The 24515-nt window shown below is 40.2% G+C and overlaps 3 protein-coding genes across 9 annotated transcripts in view; 2 read left to right on the top strand and 1 right to left on the bottom strand.

The window, feature by feature from the left end:
• Positions 1-3358, top strand: part of LOC131256752 (uncharacterized) — a 32653-nt gene extending 29295 nt beyond the window's left edge. For 3 of the 6 annotated variants that reach the window (XM_058257779.1, XM_058257783.1, XM_058257784.1), the window contains 3 exons: positions 882-1087; positions 2049-2143; positions 2232-2613. In XM_058257779.1, coding sequence (XP_058113762.1) covers positions 882-1087; positions 2049-2143; positions 2232-2349 — 419 coding nt within the window. In that variant the 3' untranslated portion in view covers positions 2350-2613. Of the gene's footprint in view, positions 1-881; positions 1088-2048; positions 2144-2231; positions 2614-2988 lie in introns of those variants that run through there. The other 3 variants (XM_058257780.1, XM_058257782.1, XM_058257781.1) reach the window with 3 other exon arrangements.
• Positions 3359-11723: 8365 nt separating this feature from the next.
• Positions 11724-18256, top strand: LOC131256751 (uncharacterized). Of its 2 annotated transcripts, none has more exons than XM_058257777.1 (6): positions 11724-12071; positions 13427-13541; positions 13639-14367; positions 15700-15895; positions 16850-16912; positions 17868-18256. In XM_058257777.1, exons 1-5 carry the CDS (start codon positions 11986-11988, stop codon positions 16873-16875), a joined length of 1152 nt encoding a protein of 383 aa, XP_058113760.1. In that variant the 5' UTR covers positions 11724-11985; the 3' UTR covers positions 16876-16912; positions 17868-18256. The 2 variants fall into 2 exon arrangements, with proteins under 2 accessions (XP_058113760.1, XP_058113761.1); XM_058257778.1 differs by having other exon boundaries at positions 11730-12071; positions 13642-14367.
• Positions 18257-20688: 2432 nt separating this feature from the next.
• LOC131256750 (DNA repair protein XRCC3 homolog) lies at positions 20689-22140 on the bottom strand. Its single transcript, XM_058257775.1, has one exon. The coding sequence runs from the start codon at positions 22008-22010 to the stop codon at positions 21132-21134; it is 879 nt and encodes a 292-aa protein (XP_058113758.1). The 5' UTR covers positions 22011-22140; the 3' UTR covers positions 20689-21131.
• Between the last annotated feature and the right edge of the window lie 2375 nt (positions 22141-24515).

The following is a 24515-nucleotide window of genomic DNA, read 5'->3' as shown; positions in this document are numbered from 1 at the left end:
ACATCACATCACGCACGCCTTTACGCATGTATTAGAGGAGGAGGCGGGCCCCTATCTCTCTGTGGTTAGGGGAGTATTCATGCTGAAGACCCTATATTACATGTACGAGCATCTGGAGAACCCCACACTGGGAAGATGCATATGGGTTGCTTGAGGGAGTGATTTAGACCGACATATTTCATGGACATAATGATCGGACCGTCGAAACGCATGGACTACATGATTGGGCCATTGATCAGGGGTCATCTTTCATTAGAGGACATCATATATATTTAGGATTGTTTTAGGAGTTATTTTTAGCTTGAGTTGTGTTTTGTGGACTATTTATGAGGGGTTATATATGTTTTTCTTAGAGTAGAGTTATTCTGGTCAAAATACATGAACCAAGGTCCATATTGTAATTTTGAAAAGTTTCTAAGACTTTTTTTTTTTTTTTTTTGGGGGGGGGGGGGGGGACCTCTCTCTAATTGTGGAATTTCTCTAAAAAACAACAAAGGCTCTTTGTTTCCTCCTTGAATTAGACCTAACCCTATGCTATTTGGATGTCCTTACATCCATTAGATCCTAGTTCTCTGTATTTAATCATGTAGGACGATGCTTGACAACTTAGCCTTGAACTATGTATAAATTCTTCTTTTGAGATTTGTGGTGATGTTCACATGATTTGTCATTTTTATTAATTAATTTAATTTTGTTGATTGATCTCACTCATTATTTGGCTTCATACATTGGTCCTCCATCAGCCCAACCCATTGCCAGGCCTATGACTCAGAATAGTTTTGGGTCCCCAGGCTAGTTGCACTGTAGAAGCGAATTTTGACTCCTTGTTTGGGAGAGAGCACAGGTCATGATTCCTAAGTCCTACCATTGCTTTGTTGCAGATATCGACACTCATGCGGAAGATGCTGGGGACCAGCCAACAAGAAGTGAAACTGATTGGACCACTCACATGGTGCGAGGAACGTGGCACTCTAACGATAAAAAGCTCTATGCTTATGGGTTACCTTCTCCATTGTTAGCGCATCTTCGTGAGGCCTTGCGAGAGGATGACCATCTGTTGTCTTCAAAGGCTCCCGGTTGTATTGATGTAAGAATCTCCCCTATTGCTTTATGTTTTCTGAATAACCCAATGTGATGGTGTCCAATAATATAACCTTGAGGTTGCGAATTTGGGGTGTCATGGGCCAGGTTTGCTCTGGGATGCAGTACATCTGTTTGTTACTCGGGCTTGGACCGGGGTTCTGCCAAGACTCAATAGCTAAGGTTGTAAAAGCATAAGCCCTGGCCCAACAATCCATTTATTGATGGAGAAAAAACTTTGATACTCTTGCAGAGTGTGATGGATGATATGCAGACACTTCGGAAATTACTTGAACATTGCATGTATCATACACATAATTCAAATTAACCATTCTAAATCGTGGGTCCAAGTGTAGATGTATCATGAACTGGAAATTATGCTTATTTGATCATCTGATTATTGGATTGGTGGACTTTGTTTGGAATCATTGGATGGTTAAAAGGTGAAAAATATCCAATGGTCCTATTCCACAAAAAGGTGTCCACGAATCAGCGTGTTTGGGATTGTTCACCCATTCTGATTGTGGGACTTCGACTTCTTGAAGATGGGGATTCCGCAATTTAGTTGGTTTATTTCATGTGTACAATATCTGGGTGCCTGCTGCCAGAGTATCAAATAACTCCCATCATCAACCAGGTCCAGAATTCAGGTTGGGTCTGATGTGGGCGCCTAAAATTCAGGCCAAGCCCTGCAAGTGGTGGGTTTGGCCTGAAAACTCCATTGACGTTGCTGTACGTATGTTTGTTCTATATCATAGCTTACCTACACACACACACAAACCCTTAAATATCCTTCTCTTCTTATTTGTCTGAACTGCGCCTGTATCTCATTTTTGCCATTCTTTGCCAACTTGGGAAAGCTGAGTCAACACCGATCTTGTTTGGAATGCTGATATGTAACCAAATCCCGTTCTATATTACGTTTGGGCAAGCAGCTAAAACTCTCTTTCTATGTATATTCTATGCAGATGACCAAGGACAATGAACAGGCTGTCCTCCAAACGATTCTCTCCATCTTTGGTCCCATGATGGAGGGACTTGGTGAGTCAGACGATTTCAACAGGTAGATTGTCACAGTAATGTTTGAACGTATTGTATTTTATCAATCAAGTGGAAATCTTTTTAAAAAACACTTGTTTCATTTCATGCAGGGAAAATTGTAGTTGGGATGTAAAGCTAGCGTTAGACTTCAAAGACCTACAAAGGAGAATCATCAGATCAGTTTTGGCGTCTTGTTCTGCGGGTCTTCAAATGTTGGACAGCCTCTAGTTGGAGAGTTTTACAGGTAAGCAACTCACTCGAATAGACTCACCATTGCCAGTTTTATTTTATTATGGGTATGAAACATATTCATATCCGCCTATGATCATCTGTCTTAAAGCTGGAAATGGACATTTCGATGTGAAATCATAACATATATGCGGGACCCACTACAAATACGCTGTCATGTAGCATATCATCAACGATGGAGTAACTGTATTTTGGTTCCTAGTTACAAAAAACTAATAAGATATTAAGATCAGTAGCCTGTCACACCATGGATGCCTTACCAATATTTTTAAACTAGCGGAATAAACTTCATGGGGAAATTATATGATAATGGGCCAGAGAATATACATGGGACCCACACATGGAAATCCAAACCATTGATCTGATGGGTACAGCAGTGGATAGACAACACCCCAAAAATCTCCCAGTTGTAGGAAGTAATTCACTTTGTCCAGTTCTCGCAAATAGATTGTTATTAAAAAAAAAAAAAAAACAAATCAACCATCCATGTTTAATGGAAAACTTCGAAGATTGTACAGCTAGGATCTTTCAGTTGTGGGACTATTGGAGCATTGTCTATCCCTAGTGGGCCTCATCACATCAACGGTCTTGATTATCAAATGATGGGCTTGCTTATAGGAAATCAGGACCCAAGGAGCATTGTCTATCACTAGTGGGCCCCATCACATCAACGGTCTTGATTATCAAATGATGACCTTGCTTATAGGAAATCAGAACCCAAGGTCACCGCAGCGGGTTTGCCTCGGCTCAGATCATTCCTCGAACTTTCATTTTATTTATTTATTTATTTTATATTTTAATTCTGATCAGATGATGATAGAAGCATTAAAGATGTGATGGATTGCTTCTGTGGTGGCAAATTTGATTCTCAAGCAATTGATGGTTTTTTTCTATTTTATTTATTTATTTTTAAATATTTGACTATAGTATTGTGATTTGTGAAAGATAGACTCCCGTTGATCATTTAAAAAATGGTGTTGACTCTTCAGCTGTACACATGGCATAGTTGCATCTTGTATGGCAATCCTGACCGTCCAAATCATTGATGCAATTGTGGAGGAAACCTAACTCAAAAATTACACTGAGAAAATGATAGTGACCATCTGATTGTGCCCTTGGAATTAGGACCACGCACTATTTTAGTTTCAACCACCCCTTTGATGGCCATCAGTTGGATGGTTAGTATTTCTTGGTCAGTGTGATGTTATAGATGTGCTCCCATCCACAAAGTGGCCCACAATCTGGATCCTTGTACAGAAATCCAGACCGTCCAAATCAGTACCCAATTATGGATGAAGCTAACCCAGAAATTACATTTCCCCTTGCAATTAGGAGCACTCACTGTTTTATTTTCAACCATCCATTTGATAGCCATCAATTGGACGGTTAGCATTTCTTGGTCACTGTTAGAGAGATGCTCCCATCCACATTGTGGCCCACAATCTGGATACCCATGTTAGGAGGATGAGTCACCACCATTTCACAATAGTGCTTGGCTGTCATAGGAGTCTAGACCGTATTATAAGAGAACCGATCACCTAATGAAAAAGCCACCACAACTTAGTGGTACTGCACCATCATTTCCACCAGTTTGCCACCTGTTTAGGAAATCAGCACCATGAAAGCGGTATGGCCCACCAAGAAGATCGTCCTTCTCGAAAATAAGAGTGATCCGTTGGTCATGTTGGCTACAACTGCATGTTGGGTCAGACCATCGGTTGTCCATTGATGGAAGAGGTGTAGGCCACCTGATGAGCAGATCAGTTTGATTTTTGTGCCAGGTGATCTTCAAGATAGGGCCTACCGTTTGCATGGTTCTGATGTCCTACACGAGCGAAATATTGCTGGAGAAAGATGATACAATACCACAAGAACTGTGGTACCTGTAGGTGATCTGTTCTTGTATTATAATAACTAGCCGACAACCACCATGACTGCTAGATAGGAAGAAACTATGAAAATGCCCTTTTGGGATGACCAAAATCACAACTTTCAAAGTTCAAAGAAAGCATGCGCCTTACGTTTGCAGGTGGTCAAAATACATACATTGCAAAGAATCAACCTTGACTTCACCTGGATTAGATAAATAAATATAATAGCTGAGCTTTGCTAATGCCACACGCCACCTCATGTGCTAAAGTGACACCATCCATCAGGTGGGCCCCTCTTGAGTAGATGGCCAGTTCACTTATCAGGTGTACCACAGTTTATGAAACAAATGGGCCAGGGCATCTGCATTGTGGAGCCAATTGATGGACGGATCAGGTGTGAGACACCCACGTGCTAGATTGGCATGTGGGGCGATGTATAGGTGGGCCACCTGCGGGGTTACCTGGCTATGTGATAAGGATGTAAGACTCTTATCAGGTGGGCCACACATGATCATTGGTTTAGATCCGACTATTGGATTACTTAGATTGAGTGATTCAGTGGGCCCCACTAGAGTTGTGATTATTGCAAATAGGTTTGGGGCGGGACGCTTTAATTGTGGTTCCTATACACGGTTATTAAGCCGGATATGAAAACCTACGGTGTGGAGATTCTAGAGGGAAGAAGTGTAATGAATAAACTTTTAGCATTCTTTCCTATAAATACATGTTTTAGTCCCCTCACCAACACAAGAGACAAAAATCCTAGTTTTATTGAAAGTTCTTTTAAGGGTGTGAGGTGCGGAAGATCAAAATTCTTTATCGGCGATATTGAGACATCGGGAATGTTTTCCCAACGAAGTACGCTTTTAGATTATGATATTGAATCTTCCAAGATTGATGCATAGGCGATCCGTCAGTTCCGCAATACAAATCTAACAAAGGATACCAAAGGGAAAATCTTTTTAGAAGCATGGTTTTAAGACTTAGATGAGTTTGATGTGACTCATCTGAGTTGACTCAGATTTCGGGTTTGAAACCATGAGTCACCCTTGAGGTGGACTGATTCTTCCCTGATTTAACCGAGTCGTGACTCAGCAGTAACTAGATGCCTTTCAGGGATTATGTATTTTAAAAACCAGCTGGTTAGAAACAGGTCAGACACGGTCTGTCCAAAACAAGAAAAAAAGAAAAAGAAAAGAAAAACATGAAAATTGGCATGCTTCGATTGCTATTTAATTTGGAGTTGCAAGCTCATAGATGGTGAAGGCGCCAAACATGTGTTTGGATGTTCAATCCATTTGAATTCATCCATTTCAAAAGAGTGAATTATCAAAATGGGGTAATCCCACAAATTGTTAGAAAATTCTCTCCTATAACCGGTTCTCAAGTGAACCATTTCAGAACTCATCCCATGTCTTGCGTATATGCAATCTAGACCATACAAACTCTTCATTTGGCTTGGATGAAGGGTCATGCAAAAGCTTTGGCTGTTTTGCAATTTAAGTGGGACCCGGTAAAAATAAGGGTTGGCATCCTCTCTTGATTTTTGTTCCCTTCACTGTGGCCCACCTAAGGTGTGGATCCGGCTGATTTCTGGGTATTATAGATTTCATGACCTGAAACATCGAATGGACGGTTTGGATGTTGTGCACACATCACGCAGGATAAGTTATTTAGATACTAGTAGACCATTACATTACACCATAGTTGTTTTTGCAGTTAGCAGTTTAATTGTGGTTTGGAATTAGGATAGTGAGATTTATACCTACCACAAATTGCAATTCAAATCGATTGAACATCCAAACACACCCAGGGGCTGCTTTTAGAACTGCGGGTTAGTGTTAATCCCGTTCATTCAAAAGGGGCCATAACAATCGACGGATGTGATGAAATGGCCATATTTCTGACATGAAAAACTGATGGGGTGGGCTTGAAACATTGCAGTTTATCACCGGTAGGTGTACCAGTTTTGAAATACAAGCTCTTCCACAGAAATTATCAGCCAATCATTTTCACAAACATATATCTAGTGTTATTAGGATGATAGAATCTTTCGCAATGGCGAAATGGCATCTCCCACTGTCCGTTGATGGTGGGTGGGAATCTCTATGCAACTTTGAAAGTTTTGGCCATTCGAAATAAGAATTTCCTTGGGATTCCCGCCCACCACCAGTGGATGGTGGGAGATGTTTTTTTAACAATCTCAACACATTTCTCTCTTATTTTTATTTTCTAAATGCATGGTTTGGTGGACGTTTGCTAATTCCATACGCTTCTGGCATTACTGCCCATCCACCGGCAGCCACATGTGTGAATATGGAACATGTGTGAGAGATCTGAGCTTTCTATTGAAAACCATGATTGGATAGCTTGCCTAGAAATAAGGCGGTTTGGCTTTCTCAGATGGCCATAATGTAGAAACTATACTGAGATTGAAACAATTTTTTATGGCCATTCATTTCATTTGATATGCTGTGGCCCACCTGACATGCAAAATGGTCTGATTTTGAGGCCAGAAGATCTGAACAGTTTCTCCCACCTGATGGAAAGATCAGATCTCGCACAAGTGTTCGATATTGACAAATGTGGATGCGAGGGTGTACGATGCTCCCACACAACTCTGGTTTCGTGATATACTACTACAAGTTGGTGGCTTTTTCTTGGCTGTTTTTATGCCATGTTTCACCGCAAAAATGTGAAGGCGAGTCTCGGTGGTTAGCTCGCGTAAAGTCCTATCCTTTCTACTTGTGCCAGCAATGCTTGCGGTATGGGGAATCTGGACCGTTCATCAGGCGGGCCCATCCATGCATTTCTGATGGCTTTAAACTCAGGCAGGCTCATTTATCAGATGGGCCATGTCAATCCTCATTCGATATATACAAATGACCGCCTGATGACCCAACTATCCTATTTATTGGACGATGTCACATCCATTTTGTGGCCCTGCTTGATGAACGGTCCAGATCTCATACACGTGTTACCGAACCTTCGATATTGAAGGAGTGGTGGTTGTGGTGGTTAGTCAATACGAGTGGCTAATTGAATGCTACGTCGTACCTGTCATTTCCGTTATTTTAAACGGCGGAAATGGCACGTGCGAGGGAAATAATATAATTTGCCAGCTGTGGCCGACACCAAACGCCACGTGGCGGATATAAACGGACGCGGATTTCTGTTGCAGTGAACCTTGTGCAACACAAAAGTTATGTGGTCCCCACCGTGGTGAGTGTTTGACATCCACTCCCTCCATCGCTTTCCTCATCTGATGTTAGGAAGTGAACCCAAAAATTAGATCGATCCAATAATCAAATGGGACACACCAGAGGAAACAGTGGTGTTGTGGATGCCCACCATTAAAACCTCATTTGTACATTGAAGTTTTGGATCAGGACGACGTTTTTTTTTACCCCATTAATCCTGGTGGGAATCACCTTATGAACGGGTTAGATGGCATATAAACATCACGGTTGGGCCAAGAAGATTTCGATGGTGGGTGTTCCCAACACCACTTCTCCCTGTGGTGTGGCCCACTTGATATTTGGATCAGCCTTATTTTTGGGATCACGACCTAATATGATGTGGCCCAAATGATGGACGGATGGGATGTCGCACCTATATAACAGTGGGTTCCACAGAGGTTTTTGTTGCACGGGTTCTTTACAACAGCTGTTGCGGGAAATTCGCGTCCGGTATAAAACGAGGCCAGCTAGTGGAGCATTCTGAGAAGAAATTTTTTGAGGATAGCAACGTTTTGAATCTATTAGGTGGGGCTCCCATCGATACTTCCTCTCTAATTTCGGACATATTAGTGGGCCAATAGGCGATCAGAACCGTTCATTTGGTTGATCCTGGCTGTAATGGGCTGTGATGCAAAAATCCCACTAATTAGATGACCCTGGGCATTTGAGCTGTGGCCCACAAATGTACAGTTGAAATAAAAGCAGCCAATTAGTTAATACTGGGCAATGGACGTCTATCATCGTTTGATAGGCGCAAACTGTAACCCCCAACTGCGTGGCCCACCGATTGAATGTTTCTATCCCTGAATATATTGGTCGGGGCATCTTAGGAATAGGTTGTAGAACTTAGCTAGATGTACTTAGTGAAGGGTCCGGTTTGGATGCTCGTTATCACCGTCCCATCTGATCTTGATTGGATGATAATAAGGTTGTGATACATATTGCATTTTGGGGTCCACCGCATTATCATTCACAAGCTCAAATACGATGTTTTTTTTTTGCACATGCGATCCAATGCACTCTACCCAAGACACGTGTCATCCCATTCCTCGTATCACACTCTTTGTCTCTTCGCTTCCAAGCGTTTGGTAGCTTAAATTTGATATGCATTAATATGTATTAGCAAATATAATGGAATCCATGTGATTGAAATTGCAGAATTATATATATTTATTGTGAATTTCAAAATTTGCTTTTAGTTGTTTGATTTTTCATCTTTTATTATGATTGACGGTAATAAATATTTATTATTTACAAAAGTATTCTCTCTTGCCACCTTATGACTTGACAACTAATAGCTTTTTAGATTAAAGAGTTATAATTGTCTTATTCATGTTATCCATCCATTTTACCATCTTATCTTAAGGCATGAGCCCATGAATGAAAAAATATTAAAGTGTAAATGAACTACACCACTTGAAATAAGGGAATTAAACGCCTACCATGATAGCTTTTTGGGAGGAATAGAAATTTAGATGAAGCTGATATTTGTGTTGAGCCAAAAAAATTTTAGATGAAGTTAATATTTGTGCTTTCCCTTCATCCATGCTTGACCTTAAAAATACATTGATGACGGCTAGACATTACTATGGACCTTAGAAAGCTTTCAACTTTCAACTATGGATGTCATCATCCATCCTATTTCTTGTATTATGGTCTACATGATGATATAATCTACCTTCATTTTGAGTTCATAGCCCAGAATGAGTTGGCAAGATGAAAGGATGACGTGAATCATAAACATACAAGGGTCTTTACTCATACTTCGTTGGTAGACTTATAAGAGTTTCAACACGGGATCACAACTTCAAGTATCCATACTGGTGAAATCCCACTGTGGTGTGAGTGTATGCGGAGTGTGATCGCTAGTGTAAAAAAAGAAAAAGAAAAAAAGAGAATTATAAACATACAAAGCTAATTCTCTCGCTTCCAAACTATCGCCGCGGTGGTCATCATTATATATTCACCACTACTTTAAAAAATGGAAAAACAAAATAGCCTGTGGAGCATTTGATATGATTTGAAATTCAATTCATATCACTCCTCCCAAACACACCAATTACAACTGATCCACATTGATTCACACCAATTCTGGCTCCTAAACAACCCCAATCATCAGCTGCAATGTGGTGGTACACCCAAACACAGCATTACATAATCAAATGGGTGGGGACATTTAGGGAAAAGAAATGACATAATGGGTGCAAAGATGAGAATGATACCTTCCATTTCTGGCATCACATTGCACAATTCCATTTCCTTGACTACCAAACACAATAAAATTGTATTGAATACAAATCCTTTACTTACCACACGTAAAAAATTCATATTACAATTTGATTGGGTTACATCATAACACACTGCATTTAATGTAATAGTGCTGACAAAGCACAAATTGGGTACCCCTACCTATTTGGAAGCTCCTAGGGTGAGAGGGGCACTTAAGCCTTGGCTATGCCTTTTTTTTTTTTTTTTTTTTTTGTCTATTATTCAAAAATGACATGGAAAGTACGGTGTGGATAAAAGTCATGCATCATGGTTGCTCCTAAATGGCCCTTGGAGCCTCCGCCGGTCATGACCTCCAAACACACAGGGGTGGTATCTAACCCATGCCTTTCCTCATAACATCTACTGCCATGTGGACCAATCATTATGCATAAAATTATGAAATTTCTTTTTGTATCGAGGAGAGGATCCTATTCAATTGTATTATACTTGCCCCCTATTTATCAACCATGATGTGGCGGTACATCGCCCTTCTACATAGGTAGGGTCATTCTGGGAAAATGAGATAATGGCTGGAGGTTATGTAATGATGATTCATCATTGTGGCTTACCTGCCATTTTAACTATAATTTTAATGAAGCATAATAACACGCTACTCGGCCCGAGTATGTTACTCCATATTCGGTTTTCATATTTCACAAGTGGGGCCCATGGATCAGAGATCCAAAACTTTAGTCTGAGTTAGGCCCCACAGTCAATGGACCATTTCTGGAAAAGTAGCCTCGAGAGGACAATCCTAACCCTTGAATTGTCGCCTGCAAATATACGGTTGGAAAGAGCGATACAACGTGGGTCCACAGTCAACTGAACAAAGGTCCAAGATTTCTGGCTAGGGTGTTCCAATTCAGATTTTTTTTTTTTCTGGAATATGATGAATCCACTGTAGTTAGCATCATACCAACGGCCTGGATCACTGAATCATGGGTCCATTCTCACAAACTAAAAATCCGAGTACAATGTACAGATCCTTGGGCGGAGGATCATATAACTCCTCTTGAATGAAATGATTAGAAGACAGAAAATTCCGAGTTAGATTTCGAGGCACAGTCAGACGAGATGCTTCCCCTTGCAATATAAATTTTTTAATACTCTGGTGTGCTATGGTAGTTCATACGCAGTCACTCTTAAATAAGCCACTTATAATATGTTTCACCAAATTTGAACCGTCCAGATTGTAGTAAAAAATTTAGATGGATTACTGGTTTGTTGATCTCTAATTGGTGTTTAAAAGAAAATATTCAACTGACCAAAAATAATAAAAATGTCATCGATCAAAGGTTAGGATCATCCAATCAATACAATTTTTGAGACGAAATCTATCTACAGATTTTCCATAGTTTTAGATGGTTTAATTTCTGTTACATTTATTCCAGGCGTATACAGAATGAGATCATGTGTATGAACAGTCACACTCTGCCAGAGCATCAATGAATTATCGCGTATTATTCGCGAGAGCTTTCGATACTCTGGCAGAATGTGTTGATACGCACGCACTAAAAAACAAAAAAGTGGAAACGTCTCATACGATTAACTCAAAAACAAACCCTCAAAACTACAGGAGTCCAAAATTGATATCTCATCTTACAACAACCATTGGATCTGATTTATGGACATTAGTCCGTCCAATTCAGACCGTTCGATTTTTTAACTTCAATAGAGTTGGGAAAGAAATATCAAAGTAATTTCTGACTCACGACCCACCTAAATTGGGACCCAAGATTGGATTTATTTGCATGACTCATCTACAACCTCATGGACCCGAGTATCAACTGTCACTCTCCTGCAGAGCAGCAAAATTCTTGTGCATGATTTGGGTGGCGGTGGGCCCCAGAGAGAGAGAGAGAATCAGTGGTTGGGGCTGACCAATGGCGATAGCTGTGAATGAGAATGCGATGAATTGGCAACGCACTTTGTTCGATTCTGCAACTGCCGACCGCTCGCTCGTGGGTTGCTCTTCCTTTCCTTGTCTTTTAATACTCAAGAGAGAGAAAAGAAAGAGAGATTTTCTTCTACGTCTCTCTGTTTTTGGGTTTTCCTTTCTCTTGGGTTTTCTTGCTTCCTTCTCTGCTTTGCAAAGGAAGCGAGAGAGAGAGAAGAGAGAGAATTTAGAGAATTCGTCTGTCCGAGCGCTATAATTCAGCGATAATATCTGTTCTTCGCGCTCGGGCAGAGTCTCCAGTCTATCGTGCTTTTTGGGCTTTTGATTGTGGAAGAAGAAGATGACGATGGTTGAGAACTGCTTCGATCGGTGGCAGAAGGATGAGTTCTTCTCCGCGGCTGAGGCAGTGCAGGAATCCGCCGACGTGTATGTTCTGTTCTGTTTTCTTTGATTTGTTGTTGGTTTTTTTTTTTTTTTTTAATGATGGATTTTGCGATGTGGGTGTTTTGAATCATTGCTGGAAATAGCCGTTTGGGGCGGCGGCGGCGTTTTTGTTGTCTTTTGATTTGAGAATCTGGTGTTGGGTTTTATTTCTTGGGTGTTGTTGGTTTGTAATTCTATTGCCAGTTGTGTAGTTGTTATGATGGAGGTATTTTAGAGAGACATGTATGATTTGCTCTTTTTTAAAAAGGATTTAGTGACGTGGGTGCTTTGAATTATGGTTGAAAATTGCTTCTTTTTTTTTTGGGGGGGGGGGGGGGGGGGGGTTGTTTGAGGTTATGTTTGGATTTGTAGTGTTTTGATTTGAAAATCTGCTGTTGGGTCCTCTTCTTCTTCTTCTTCATTTTATTTATTTATTTATTTATTTTATTTTTTTTGCCTTCTTTCGTCAGTGATGGTTTGTAACTTGCATACCAGTTGTGTAATGTCTGTTCTTTGGTGTTTCAGAGACAGATATGTGTGTTTTATCTGTCTTTCGAAGAATTTGCAGATGCGCGTGTCTTGAATTACTGTTGGAAATTGCTGTTTGGGAAAGTGCTTTTGTTATCTTTGGGTTTGTGGTTTGAAAATCTTCTGTTGAGATTTGTTTATTGCTTGTTGTCAGTTTGCAGCTTTATTGCCACTAGGTGTAATTATTCTGATTTGGTTCTTTTAGAGATATTCATGTTTTATCTTGTTTCTTTAGGATTTCATGATGTCGGTATTTTGAATTACAGTTAAAAGTTGTTGTTTTTAGGAAATTTTGGTTTTCTTTTTAATATTTGGATTTGTAATCGCTTGATTTGAAATTAGATTCGTTATTATTATTATTACTTCTTTTTTTTTTTTTGTCTGATTGTTCTGATTTGGGTATTCTAGAGTCCATTTGGATGATATATCCAACTTAATCTCAAGAATACAAATTCAATTCAATAATTATTTTTTTTTTAAAGGCCCACAGTGGGGTTGGCACCATTTTACTTTTCATTGGTGGCCAAATCCCTAATTTCAATCAACTTTTTCAAGAAAATGATCATGATTGTAATTTTGGGGCCTGTCCCCTATTATGAATGTAGTGGGGCCAGCCCCCGTTTGATCATTTCGACTTTGTTGAATTGAACTACTGCAATTCAATTCATTTGAGCACCAAAACGGAGCCTTAGAGACGGTTCCTATGCCAGTTGTGCATTGTTCTGATTTGGGTTTTTAGAGGCAGATTTATTGTATGTTTTATGTTTGATTGTGTGGGTTCTGCTTTTGAAACCATGGGAATTTTCAATTTCTTTTCTTCTCCTTTTCAGAATGGTATCTATTTATCGGACTTGGGAACGGGAACGGAGAGAAGGGTTTCAATCAGATGATTCAGATGAGCTCCGTAGAGAGCTACATACAACCTTAGGCACTGCAAAATGGCAGGTCGGTGAACTGTTTTGTTTGTATGAACCCCCTTTTGTTTCAGTTCCTTCTAGGATTGACATGAAGAGTTTGTTGAAAATGGGTGTGTTTACTCAAGCAGCTGGAGGAGTTCGAGAAGGCTGTCAAAATGAGCCATCGATATGGTTCCTCTGACCATACAGTATCCAGACATAGACAATTCGTCATTGCGATAGAAGACCAAATATCCCGTATAGAAAAGGCGTTACAGGATTCTCTTATCGAGGAAGGGAAGCAACCGCTGCGATGGGTACAATTGGATGAAGAAGAACGAGATGATCTTGCAGCGTTTCTTTCTTCAGCCCCAGGAACGTTGCAAGAAATAAAGAATGGACATTCCAGCTTTGGGCCTACCATGGAAAACAATTACCTGGGAACTCAACCAACAGAAGACGCAGAAATTCATGTAGATGCTGACTTTGTTAAGGGTTTCAAAGAGATTGTAACAATTAGTAAGGACGCAAGCTATGTAGTAGAATTAGAAGCGAAAGAACTTCCCAAAACGAAGGATGAGATGCACAATTATGGAGAGGGATCAAATGGACCAACGAGAACATGGAGTTCGCCAGATATTGGTTCTTGGAAGATTGTAATTGCTGACGAGGATGTGGAGAGGAATACATCAGAGGCGAGGCCAGAAACTCCTACTCATGCTTTTAACGTCTGTGGTCTTGTAACAAGCATCGAGTCCACAACCAAATCAAAGTGGCTGAGAAACAACTTCCGAAAGGCCAAGGCTGGCGAGCATCTCCTGCCAAAACGAGTATCAAGTTACCTCAACTCGAGAGGAATTACTCGGTTTTCTCAGGTCAGAACCCTTTCTCTGTAGTCATCTCTTTTATAATTCCATGAACATTTAGGAGTCTTGTGAATTCCCTTCCAAGAGTCCTACTTGTTCAGCTAAATGCTTAAACAGTTAAACTCAATACTGTAATAGATTGATATTCCCATGGCATCTACATTGATTTCTCCAAGTCATTTTTAAAATTGATCTCACTATCAGTAACTGTCGTAGCTAGTCATATACTCAATTGTATCTGGACCATTTGTTTGTAACTTACCTTCACATGGATGGTTGGATCTATAAATTAGTGAGATTTTTACAATGTGGACTGCCTAAGATGGGACCTCCTAGATGAATGGCCTGGATAGCCGTCTCTGTGTGTGAAATGGTGGACATGACCCCTTTGATTGGTTCACATGGGCAGCGGAACCTACTGCATACACGAAGAATCAAAATGGGTGCGAGCACCACCTTTTCCTACACATGCAGATGGGATTAGCATTCCTCTACTTCTGATATTGAGATTTTCACTGCCTTCAATTTCAGTGTAGTCAGCTCAATGTTCAACGTTCACTACCTTCCAAAGATGTACTCAGTTATTTGAATTTTGGGGGCACTTCAGTGGTAAGCTTATGGTGGTACCAGTCAGATGTGGGGCCCAAATGATTTATCCATGCCAGCCAACCCATTTATCAGATGTGTCCCCTCCAAAAAACCCTCGCATCCAAAACTCGGCCCGATCCAAAACTATGGTGGGCCACAACAAAGGGAATGAGCTGGGAGGAAAAGTCCACCCTTGAATTCCACAGGGGCCCGCCTGAGTCACAGAATAGCCTGAACCTTGGCCTGGCCCTTCATCTGGATTTGAACATCCTGATTATATATACACAACATGGGACACCCCACGCTAATCAACAGTTGGTGTTCCTTCTCAATATGTTCCGTGTTGTGGCCCTTCATCTGGATTACATCCTGATTATATATACACAACATGGGACACCCCACGCTAATCAACAGTTAGTGTTCCTTCTCAATATGTTCCGTGTTGTGGCCCATCTGCATTTTGGATCTGGCTGATTTTTCAGCTGCTCGGTTTCCTGAGGTTACACATCTTATGGATGGATTGGATTCCATGATCACATCACTGGACCCCATATCTATTTTCTATCACAGTAAGCTTACAGTAGGACTGATGCCACTGGAGCTCGTCCCTTTGAATTTACGCGCAACGAAATTACAATCTTAGCATTTGGAGATTTTGGAAAGGGCTTTTTCTTTGCTACATCAATTTGGAAATCACTACCTTCATACTCATCTATCCAATTGAATTTTGTGCTTTTTGTCTTTTCTAAGCAGGGAATAAACATGTTAACTGAAAGAAGCCGGAATTGTTTTAGCAGCTGCAAGGAAGATTCTAATGTTTCTCATGTTCAGCAACTCTTTGGACGAGTTGGAGGATTTAAACGACAAGTACAAGGCTCCCAATATTACATGCAGTTTGGACGTTCTCTCCAAATCACTTTAGTGATCATGCTAACCATTTTCATAATTGGTAATCTCCTTACATGAAATGCTTGAACTTCTAATTCTCTGTACCGTCAATGACTACTTGCAATCTGTAGATGGAAATTCCCTTTTAGGTCGAAGTACTTTCTGTTTTTGGTAAAATGAAAAACATGGGGGAATTTTCAATGCAAGTAAAGTTCTTTAAACCCAAATGTCGATGCTTTGGGGGTGTTTGGATGCACTGTTGAATTGGGTTGCAATAATTAGTTCAATGATGTTGAAATAGCCTGATTTAGTTACATCAACTAGGCTCCAAATTACAATTTCATGACTTTCTTGTTTGGCTTGAGGGCTACTTCCTCATTATGTGTTCCACAAAACATGGTTACAGTTTGGTCATTTCCGACCATAGTGACAAATCTCATTCTTGGGAATTTCTCCTGAGTTTTAAATTTTGAGGTTTTCCTTGGGATGTTATTGGAAAATCTCGCTAATATTAAGAAAAAAATCATCATCATCTGCACCTTATCCCAATTAATTGGGGTTGGGGTCAACAAGAAAATAAAAAATATTATAATGAATAAATCATTTAAAATTTGTAAATATGTAATTATATAATGAATTAGTTAAAATTTTAATAACTTTTGCATTAATATGGGGATAAACTCATGATAAAATTATGAAATTTTTTAAACTGCCGATATTTTGAAAATCTCGCTATATTATCACGATGATATCGTTTAATTGATTTTTCCTCAGTGATATTTATCAATGTTTAACAGGATCGATGTAGCCAACCCCAATTAATTTGAATAAGGCTTTGATGATGATGATATTGTCAGTCTTTCCTACTATTGAACTGAATGTTTGCAATTCAATCCAGTTGTGCATCCAAACACACCATTAGGCATTAACACAGAGGTGAAAGAGGACAGTTTAGTTGGAAAAAATGGAAAGTAGGTACAGAGAGGATGCTAACATTTGCTTAACTTGTGTGCAGTACCATTTATGTTCTATGCAAATTGAAGGGGTCGCATTTCAGTGTTGCTTCTCATGATAAGAGGTACTCTCCAATCTTAGCAACTTACAGTAACAATATTTCTGAATTATCTTAGGGCCTGTTTGGGTGTATCCACCTTTCATGGTTGATGGGAATGAGATGCACTTTCCCCATTTTTCAATTCAGATAGGTTCAAGTCTGACTTGAAGCCATCTTGGTAGTGTTTTGGGGTGGAAGTGCACCCTCCTCAGATGTCGTTTCAGGAAGAACTGCCTGACCCGTACAAGAACAGATGGAAGTGGGTATCCAATGCAGTGGTGATCTGAGGTACATCCAAACAGGCTCTTAGACAACAAACTAGATGCTCTTGCGAAGAAATTAGAGTTATGATGAGTCATGTCAACAACTTGCTTAGCTGTAGAAGCATCTTTCTTCTTCTTCTTCTTCTTTTTTCTTTTTCTGAGTGGAGGAGGTTTTGGATTTGGGGGATTGGATCAGGAAGGGGCACTCCTGAACTGTACCTGACACGGGCAGGTGGATCAGGCCATCCATCTAATGGATCCTGTCCCTTGATAGCCAGCAGTTGAAAACCATTCTAAGCGGATGATCATATTCATATGGACAGTGGCCTTAAAATGGATGATGGATGAAAATGGAATCAGGGACAGCTGATGGCTAGGATTGTCCGTTCCCGGTGATTTTCAATCATGGCCCATCTACCAAAAAACCAATTGTTGGAAGGCCTGGCTTCACCTCCCCAAAAGCCACACATCAGGAATTGGGTGGCGGACACTCTTTCTTGATCTCAAAAAGACAGATCAGGGTTGCCTTTTGTGTATAAAGGTTCTTCCTTGTCTTAAATAAAGTAGTGCAAGGGTGTACCACCAAATCAGGTTGGTGGGCCTACAAATCAAGCTTAATGCTTGCAAAAGAATAAGAAGAAGAAAGTAAAAATGTTGGGTGATAATGCTTCCATGCTTATGTGCTAATTCCCAAGGATGGTGTTGCATTCATGCAGGTTCTGAGATCCTGGACAAGGGAGGAAATCTGTGGAGAGGCAAAACTCCAAACACAGGACAAGACTGCCTGATTTACATCGACGCAGCCTTGCCTCTATGGATCTTCACTTCTAAGAGCTGGAAGAAATGCCCGAGAGCAGAAGCCTACTATCTTTTGTTCTCTCTCTCTCTCTCTCTCTCTCTCTCTCTCTCTCTCTCTCTCTCCTCGCACTAGCTTCAAGTGGGTCCAATGTTGCTTGAACAAGAAACCATGGAATCATCTAGAACAGCCATCGTCCTTGTGGAATATCTAGCCTTTTGTTTTTCCTTTTCTTTTCAGACAAGCCATTGTTAGGAGACAAACTGAAGATTGCATTATAAGAATTACATTAGTGGATGGATTTGCTCACCTGTGTTTGCAGTGGTCTCAAAATGTATACTTCCATTACTGCATTTGCATCTGGAGTCCTCCCCTTCTCAAATGCTCATGTGTACACTTGTAAAACAACAACAATATGGAAATGGTTCAATGCTTTGCGTTGACATTCAGAAAGAGTATTTGGGGCCTGTTTGGAACGTGTTAGGAATGTGATGATAAACATGTCTGCATTTTGGGCATATCTTTGCTGGTGTAATATGTTTGCATGCTGCACAAAATGCCTATGCAAAGCATGTCCAGGACAAGCGTGAGTATGTTTCATATCATCCTTATTCTGGGGGTACATCCAAATAGGATTTGATGCAGGGATGAAGGTGATGAGGTCGATCACCGTCTTCGTCAAGGATAACTATTCCAAATCCACGGAGCTTCTCTGGACTCCTCACAGAGACATCTCGATTCCACGAGGAAATAAAGTAAGAAAATAGAAATAAATTCTAATAAATTCGAAATTTGATTGATTAATCAATAAAAACAAGTTCACAACCCTTTAATTAGGGGTACCAAGCAATGGGAAAAAAATAAAAATCAAACTACAACTAAAACTCTTAGAATTCGCAACTTACTATAAATAGTAAACTACTATTTATAGACAGTCATGATGTCTATTAGTGCACAATGTTTTCGGCCAAAAATAATAAGTGTCCTATTTGGCTTCACCTAACTGTTCTCCTAATTTTTCTAAGTTCTTTTCACGAAGAGTTATAATCAAACTAAAACTTACTATATATAGTAAAAATGGAATTAAAATAGGGAAACAATCGTTGATCTGGCGGTATTTTGCGAATCCGGCTTGGGCAACCCGGCGTAGTGGGTTGGGTGGCTAAAGTAACTCGTCCTACCCCAAAATCATATATGGTACATTGAGTAACTCATTCCGGTTTGCGAGATATGTCTGTTTCAAGGTTCTGACGGTCTTAATGACTTCTGTCTCTGAATGAACCTTCTTTGATCCATCTTGGACATGAAAGTGTTTGCGACCCACTCTACATCAGTCCCTTCCACTTCAAAAGAACTCGTCCTTGAGTTCTCGTGCTGCTTCGGTTCATGATACTCGGTTTAGTGTGCCGTAACAATACCCAGATCAAAAGTAATGATCAATTTACAGTCTATCTTCTTTTGGTCCAATCATGATAGGAATGTATCTGTGACACATTCTACATCAGATCCTTCTGCTTGGAAAAAATTCGTCCTCAAGTTACTCAAGGGACTTGGTTCATGATTCAGAGATAACTTTTGATGTCGATATTTATTAGCCCTTTTCTCGCACTTGGCATTGGGCTCTTGAGCTGTCACAATACATTATCTTGGCATTAGCTCTTAAGCCTTAATATATCCCTTGAAAGCCCCAATATCATGAGAAATTAAATCGTGAAAAGCATGGGACGTGGAGATTTTATGGAAGTTTTATATGTCGTGGGTTTTTACATTACCAACAATCCAATACTACATTCCATCTCCAAAAAAGAAAAAGAAAAATTCCAATACAACATGCAATAGGATTCAGCTTTCATATTAACCACATAAAGCCCATTGCTTCCATGGCAAAGTTTTAAGACTCACAATTGTGTTTGGATGCACTATCAATTTGAATTGCGAGTGCCAGTCTAATAAATCAGAACTAACCCAATAGAAATTTCAAATTGGAATTGAAAGAAATGTAACTGCAATTTAAGGGCTCTCATGGTTACGAATGCTCAGTTTGTCATCATTTCCTCACGATAAACCTGACTGTTCATGATTTTCTTAACTTGTACATCCAAACGCAACCTACATGTTAGCAAGGAACAAAACAGATTGTGTCTACGAACACAATCGCAGATCACAAATTATAGTCTGTTACCTGTGAAAATGCATTAGCATGGTGATGACCGATGTTGAAGAAACATATGCATAACATGCAAAGCTACATTAAATTTCAACTAGCTGGACTTCTATGCAATGAATTATGTTATTTTAAGGTACTGTTTGGATGCCACATTTGTAGTGATAATAGTGCAATAAGCAGCATTATTAACAAAACTTGCCATAGTAGGAAATGTCGATTCCTACCCACTACTGTGATATTGAATGGCATTTTATTGTCTTTCCATCCAAACAGGCCCTAAGTTAATCCCCATTGTCTTAAAGGATCAATTTAAAGACCTTGGTTTTGAATTGCAGGCTTATAGCAAACCATCTTAGGAATGACAATGTCTGTACTCTTTCATTCAGAGAAAAGAAAGGAAGTTGTCCCTTTGGCCCACGGGATTAGATGGGACAATGTGGTGATATGGCAGTGGATGTAGACGTTTATCTACTGGGTCTTAGTTGTGATCGGAGAAATTCACATCGAATGGACGATCCTGGTCATAAGAAGGCCAGATTCGAAAAATGGATGATAAAATAAAAATTGTTAACAATCAAAATTTGATAGGAAAAAATGATGGCAAGAACAGATTGGTTTATCCAGTGAGACCTTTTCACTGGTGGGCCATCCATGGACAAGATCGATGGACATGTTATTCATCCCTTCCTGATCCAATCAAAATCATAGTCAGAAAAAAAAATTAAAAAAAATTGCTCACTGGAACAGCTACAAAAAACCAAAATTTTGCTTACCATTCTACAATATTTACAGATACTGAGCATTTTAAAGAAAGAAAAGGAAATTCTCTGAACAGAATTGCCTCCAATGATTTCGTGTTGACGAATCGCTGAAGTTGAAAAACCAAACCGAAAAACCCAATGTAGGCAAAACTTGGAATGATCAAACTCACATGCTTCAATTTTCTACAGCCATTTCTTCTTTTTTCAACCCCATTTAAATACAGAAATGCAAACTCCAAATCTCCCAACAATGCAATCAACCCACCCCAAACACCCCTTCTCTCACAATCACAAACTCACAAGACGATTCTGGTAAATGGGGTGCAAAAACAACCTGCATTCTCCTCCTTGTCCGAACACAACCACCCAATTCTTCCTGATTCTCCGAACCAGAGTCCGCATTCCAAACCTCATCACTCCTCGACAAGAACACCCTCGAATTCACACAATTCGCCCATGAAATCCCAAGAGCTGGACAAACCCGCCTCCCAGATGAATAAAGCTCCAAAAAATTCCCAACCTTCAATCCATTCACCTCATCCCCGCCTACCAAATCCATGACCTGGTTTGTCACGACGACCGCAAGCCCGAACCTCTCCGCCTGCACCTTCAGCTTCCCAGCGATCCTAAAAAACAGAGACGACCTCCGTTTCAGATCACTTGGGCAGTTCTCAAATTCAGACCGGAAGAGCGCAGCGATCGAGTCAATCACGATCAGCTTGACGGGTGGTAGTGGGGAATGCAGGTTGGAGAGGAGCGCATCGACACGGTCTAAGAGAGCAAGGAGGTCGTCGGCAGAGTGGGCGGCGTGGACGAAGATTCGATCACATGGGTCTGATGAATCGTCAGGTGATCGGAAGGAGAGTGAGAGCTGGTGAAGGCGACGGAAGGGGAATGGGAATTCGGTGTGGATGTATAGAGAGGAGGCGGAGAGGCCGCCTCGGGAGAGTGGGAGCTGGGCGCAGAGGAGGAGCTGAAGGGAGAGCTGGGTCTTGCCGCAGCCGGCTTCGGAGACGAGCTCGGTGATGGAATTGGTGGGGATCCCACCGTCGAGGAGGCGGTCCAGGATCGGACAGCCTAGAGTGCATTTCAAGGTGGGGAGTTGGAGGGGGTTTTGGGGTTGGATTGGGGGCATTTTGGGGAGGAGAGTGGTGGAGAAGTTCTTGAAGATTGTCTATTTGCATTGGAAAGGATTTCCCTCTATCGTTTGGGGATCTTCTTCTTTTTTTGCTTTTTTCTTGTTTTCTAGAAGTTTGAATTTTGGATGGCGGGAAGAGATAGGACGAAAATGCGGGTGTTGGAGAGCGGACGCGGATTTCAAGCCAGGAAGTTCCTGCAGTGGGATGCTAGCTGCGGCCACCGTGGTGTTTGTGAGAAATCTACACCGTTTATCCGTTTTCGAAAGGTTTTTCCAGAAAATCTGCGTCCTTGGAGTGCTGGCAATGGGTCGGGTGGACCCGCAGCCAACTGGCACGAACCCATTTTGAGGGACGCGGATTTCCTGCGAAAGCCTTTCGCAGGAAGTTCCTGCGCTGGGAACCCAGGTGGGGCCTACTGTGATGTTTGTGAGAAATCCTCCCCGTCCATCCGTTTTGTGAGTGTATTTTAGGATATGAGACCAAAAATAAACTGTATCCAATACTCAAGTGGGCCGAAAATGGGATAATTGAACGTCCACAGTTGAAATATTCGTGGGCCAACAGAAGTTTTGAATCATGCTAATATTTATGATTTCACTTCATCCCAGTAGGAATGACGTTATTAACGGTATGGATGGCATGTAAACATCACTGTCGAACCCAAGGAGGTTTCAGCGGTAGAAATTTCCCTAACTACCTTTTCCTTTAGTACGGCTAACTTGAGTCTTGGATCCTGCAAAATTTTTTTCTAATCCCCTAAAATGAACTCACAAAACTGATGGACGGAGTAGATTCCTGAAAAAAATCACGGTGGGCCCCACCTGGGTTCCCAGCTTAGGAACTTCCTGCGAAAGGCTTTCGCAGGAAATCCGCGTCCCATTTTGAGGAGGGTTCAGATATAAATGGATAGTGGGTTGAGCTCGGGATAGAAATGCGACCAACTAATTGGCTACTAGTCAGTGCTTTGCCGGCCCACTCTGATGTATATGCTTTATGCTCGCTGCTGTCCATCCATTTTTCCATAACATTTTAAAGCTCGCCCAAAAATAAGGTAGATCCAAATCTCATGTACTACACCACATATAATAGCAATGATTGAGCACCAACCGTTCAGAACTTTTCAGAGCCACTGTAATGTTTATTTGAACTTTTCAATGATAAGCGTTGGATCACCACTATTTTTCTGTCTCGTGGTCCACCTAAGATTTGGATCTATGTCATTTTTTGGATCATCCTATAAAATTATCTGAAAAAATGAATGAAGGGCAGGGAAAAAACATATACATCATAGTGGGGCCTGCAGAGCACAATACTCGCTCCTGGATTGTCAGAAGGCAATCGACTTCCTTCCACCACCCTCTTGCTATGATTTATGCATTTTATTCACTCTGTTCATCCATTTTACTAGATAATTTTAGGTGTTTTGGATCAAATTGATTTTAGTGCTTTCTCTTCATCCATGTTTGTGTCATCTTAGAATAGGTTGGATGACAAATAAATATCAATATGGGCCGTAGCAAGGTTTCAACTGTGGAATTTCACCACCTATGGGTACTCAAACCCTTGACCAGGTGTTAAAACTCTTAAGAGTCTACCACCGGAGTAAGAGTAAAGACCCACTAGACCCATTCACTTATAAATGATTGAACCTTAACTAAACTTGCTCATATAACTTATTAATGGGCTGGCCAGATAACTCAATGGAGCCCAATATACAAAAACATACTCATGCATGTATGTTTGTAGGTGCCCACTAATGGGGGAGGCTGGGTATACTTTTAGCCCCATATTTCATTATTAAATTGGAATATAATCATGTTGATTGTGGCTCAATGAATTTTAAGTGGGTCTACAACATGGTAATGAGCTGAGGGTTGGGTTCAGGGCCAAAATCTTGGCTTGTTTATTAAAATGGCTGAGCTTGAGCTAACCCCAATCTAACTTGAACTTAACCCATTATCACCTCCAGCAGTAAGTGTATAGTTTTTATTGTTTTTAGGAGTGTTTTATTTCTTAAAAAAATAATTTTAAAAAAATGATGTAAAGAAGAGCATGAAAAAGTAAAGAGGAAAATTGATGTCTTTCTTAAGTGAATAAAACATTGAATGTATGAAGTAGTTCTTAAATCCATAAAAAATAGTAAGAGAAAACTTGAATATTTTTATTCAATAATGTGTACTGTAATTTTTTAGATTACAGTACTAATAAAAAAAATTTAATTCAAAATTACTTACAATAATAAAACTTTAACCCTAATAGAATTCCTAATTCAAGGAGAATAGAACTTCCTTAAATAGTAATTAAAAAAAGTCTTAAATTAATCTTATGAGGAGTCCCAGCATGATTACAAACAATTTTTAAAAATAAAAATTCCAAAACTATAAAAATAAGAAAATACTATAAAAATTGGAATTACTAATAATAATAAATAAAAAAAAATTTAATTGCAATTTTGAACTGGAAGCGTTCATTTTCTTACTAAATGGATGAACACAACTCAC

Source organism: Magnolia sinica, chromosome 9 (assembly GCF_029962835.1).
Source record: "Magnolia sinica isolate HGM2019 chromosome 9, MsV1, whole genome shotgun sequence".
Classification (NCBI taxonomy): domain Eukaryota; kingdom Viridiplantae; phylum Streptophyta; class Magnoliopsida; order Magnoliales; family Magnoliaceae; genus Magnolia; species Magnolia sinica.
This window is presented reverse-complemented; position numbering and strand designations above follow the sequence as displayed.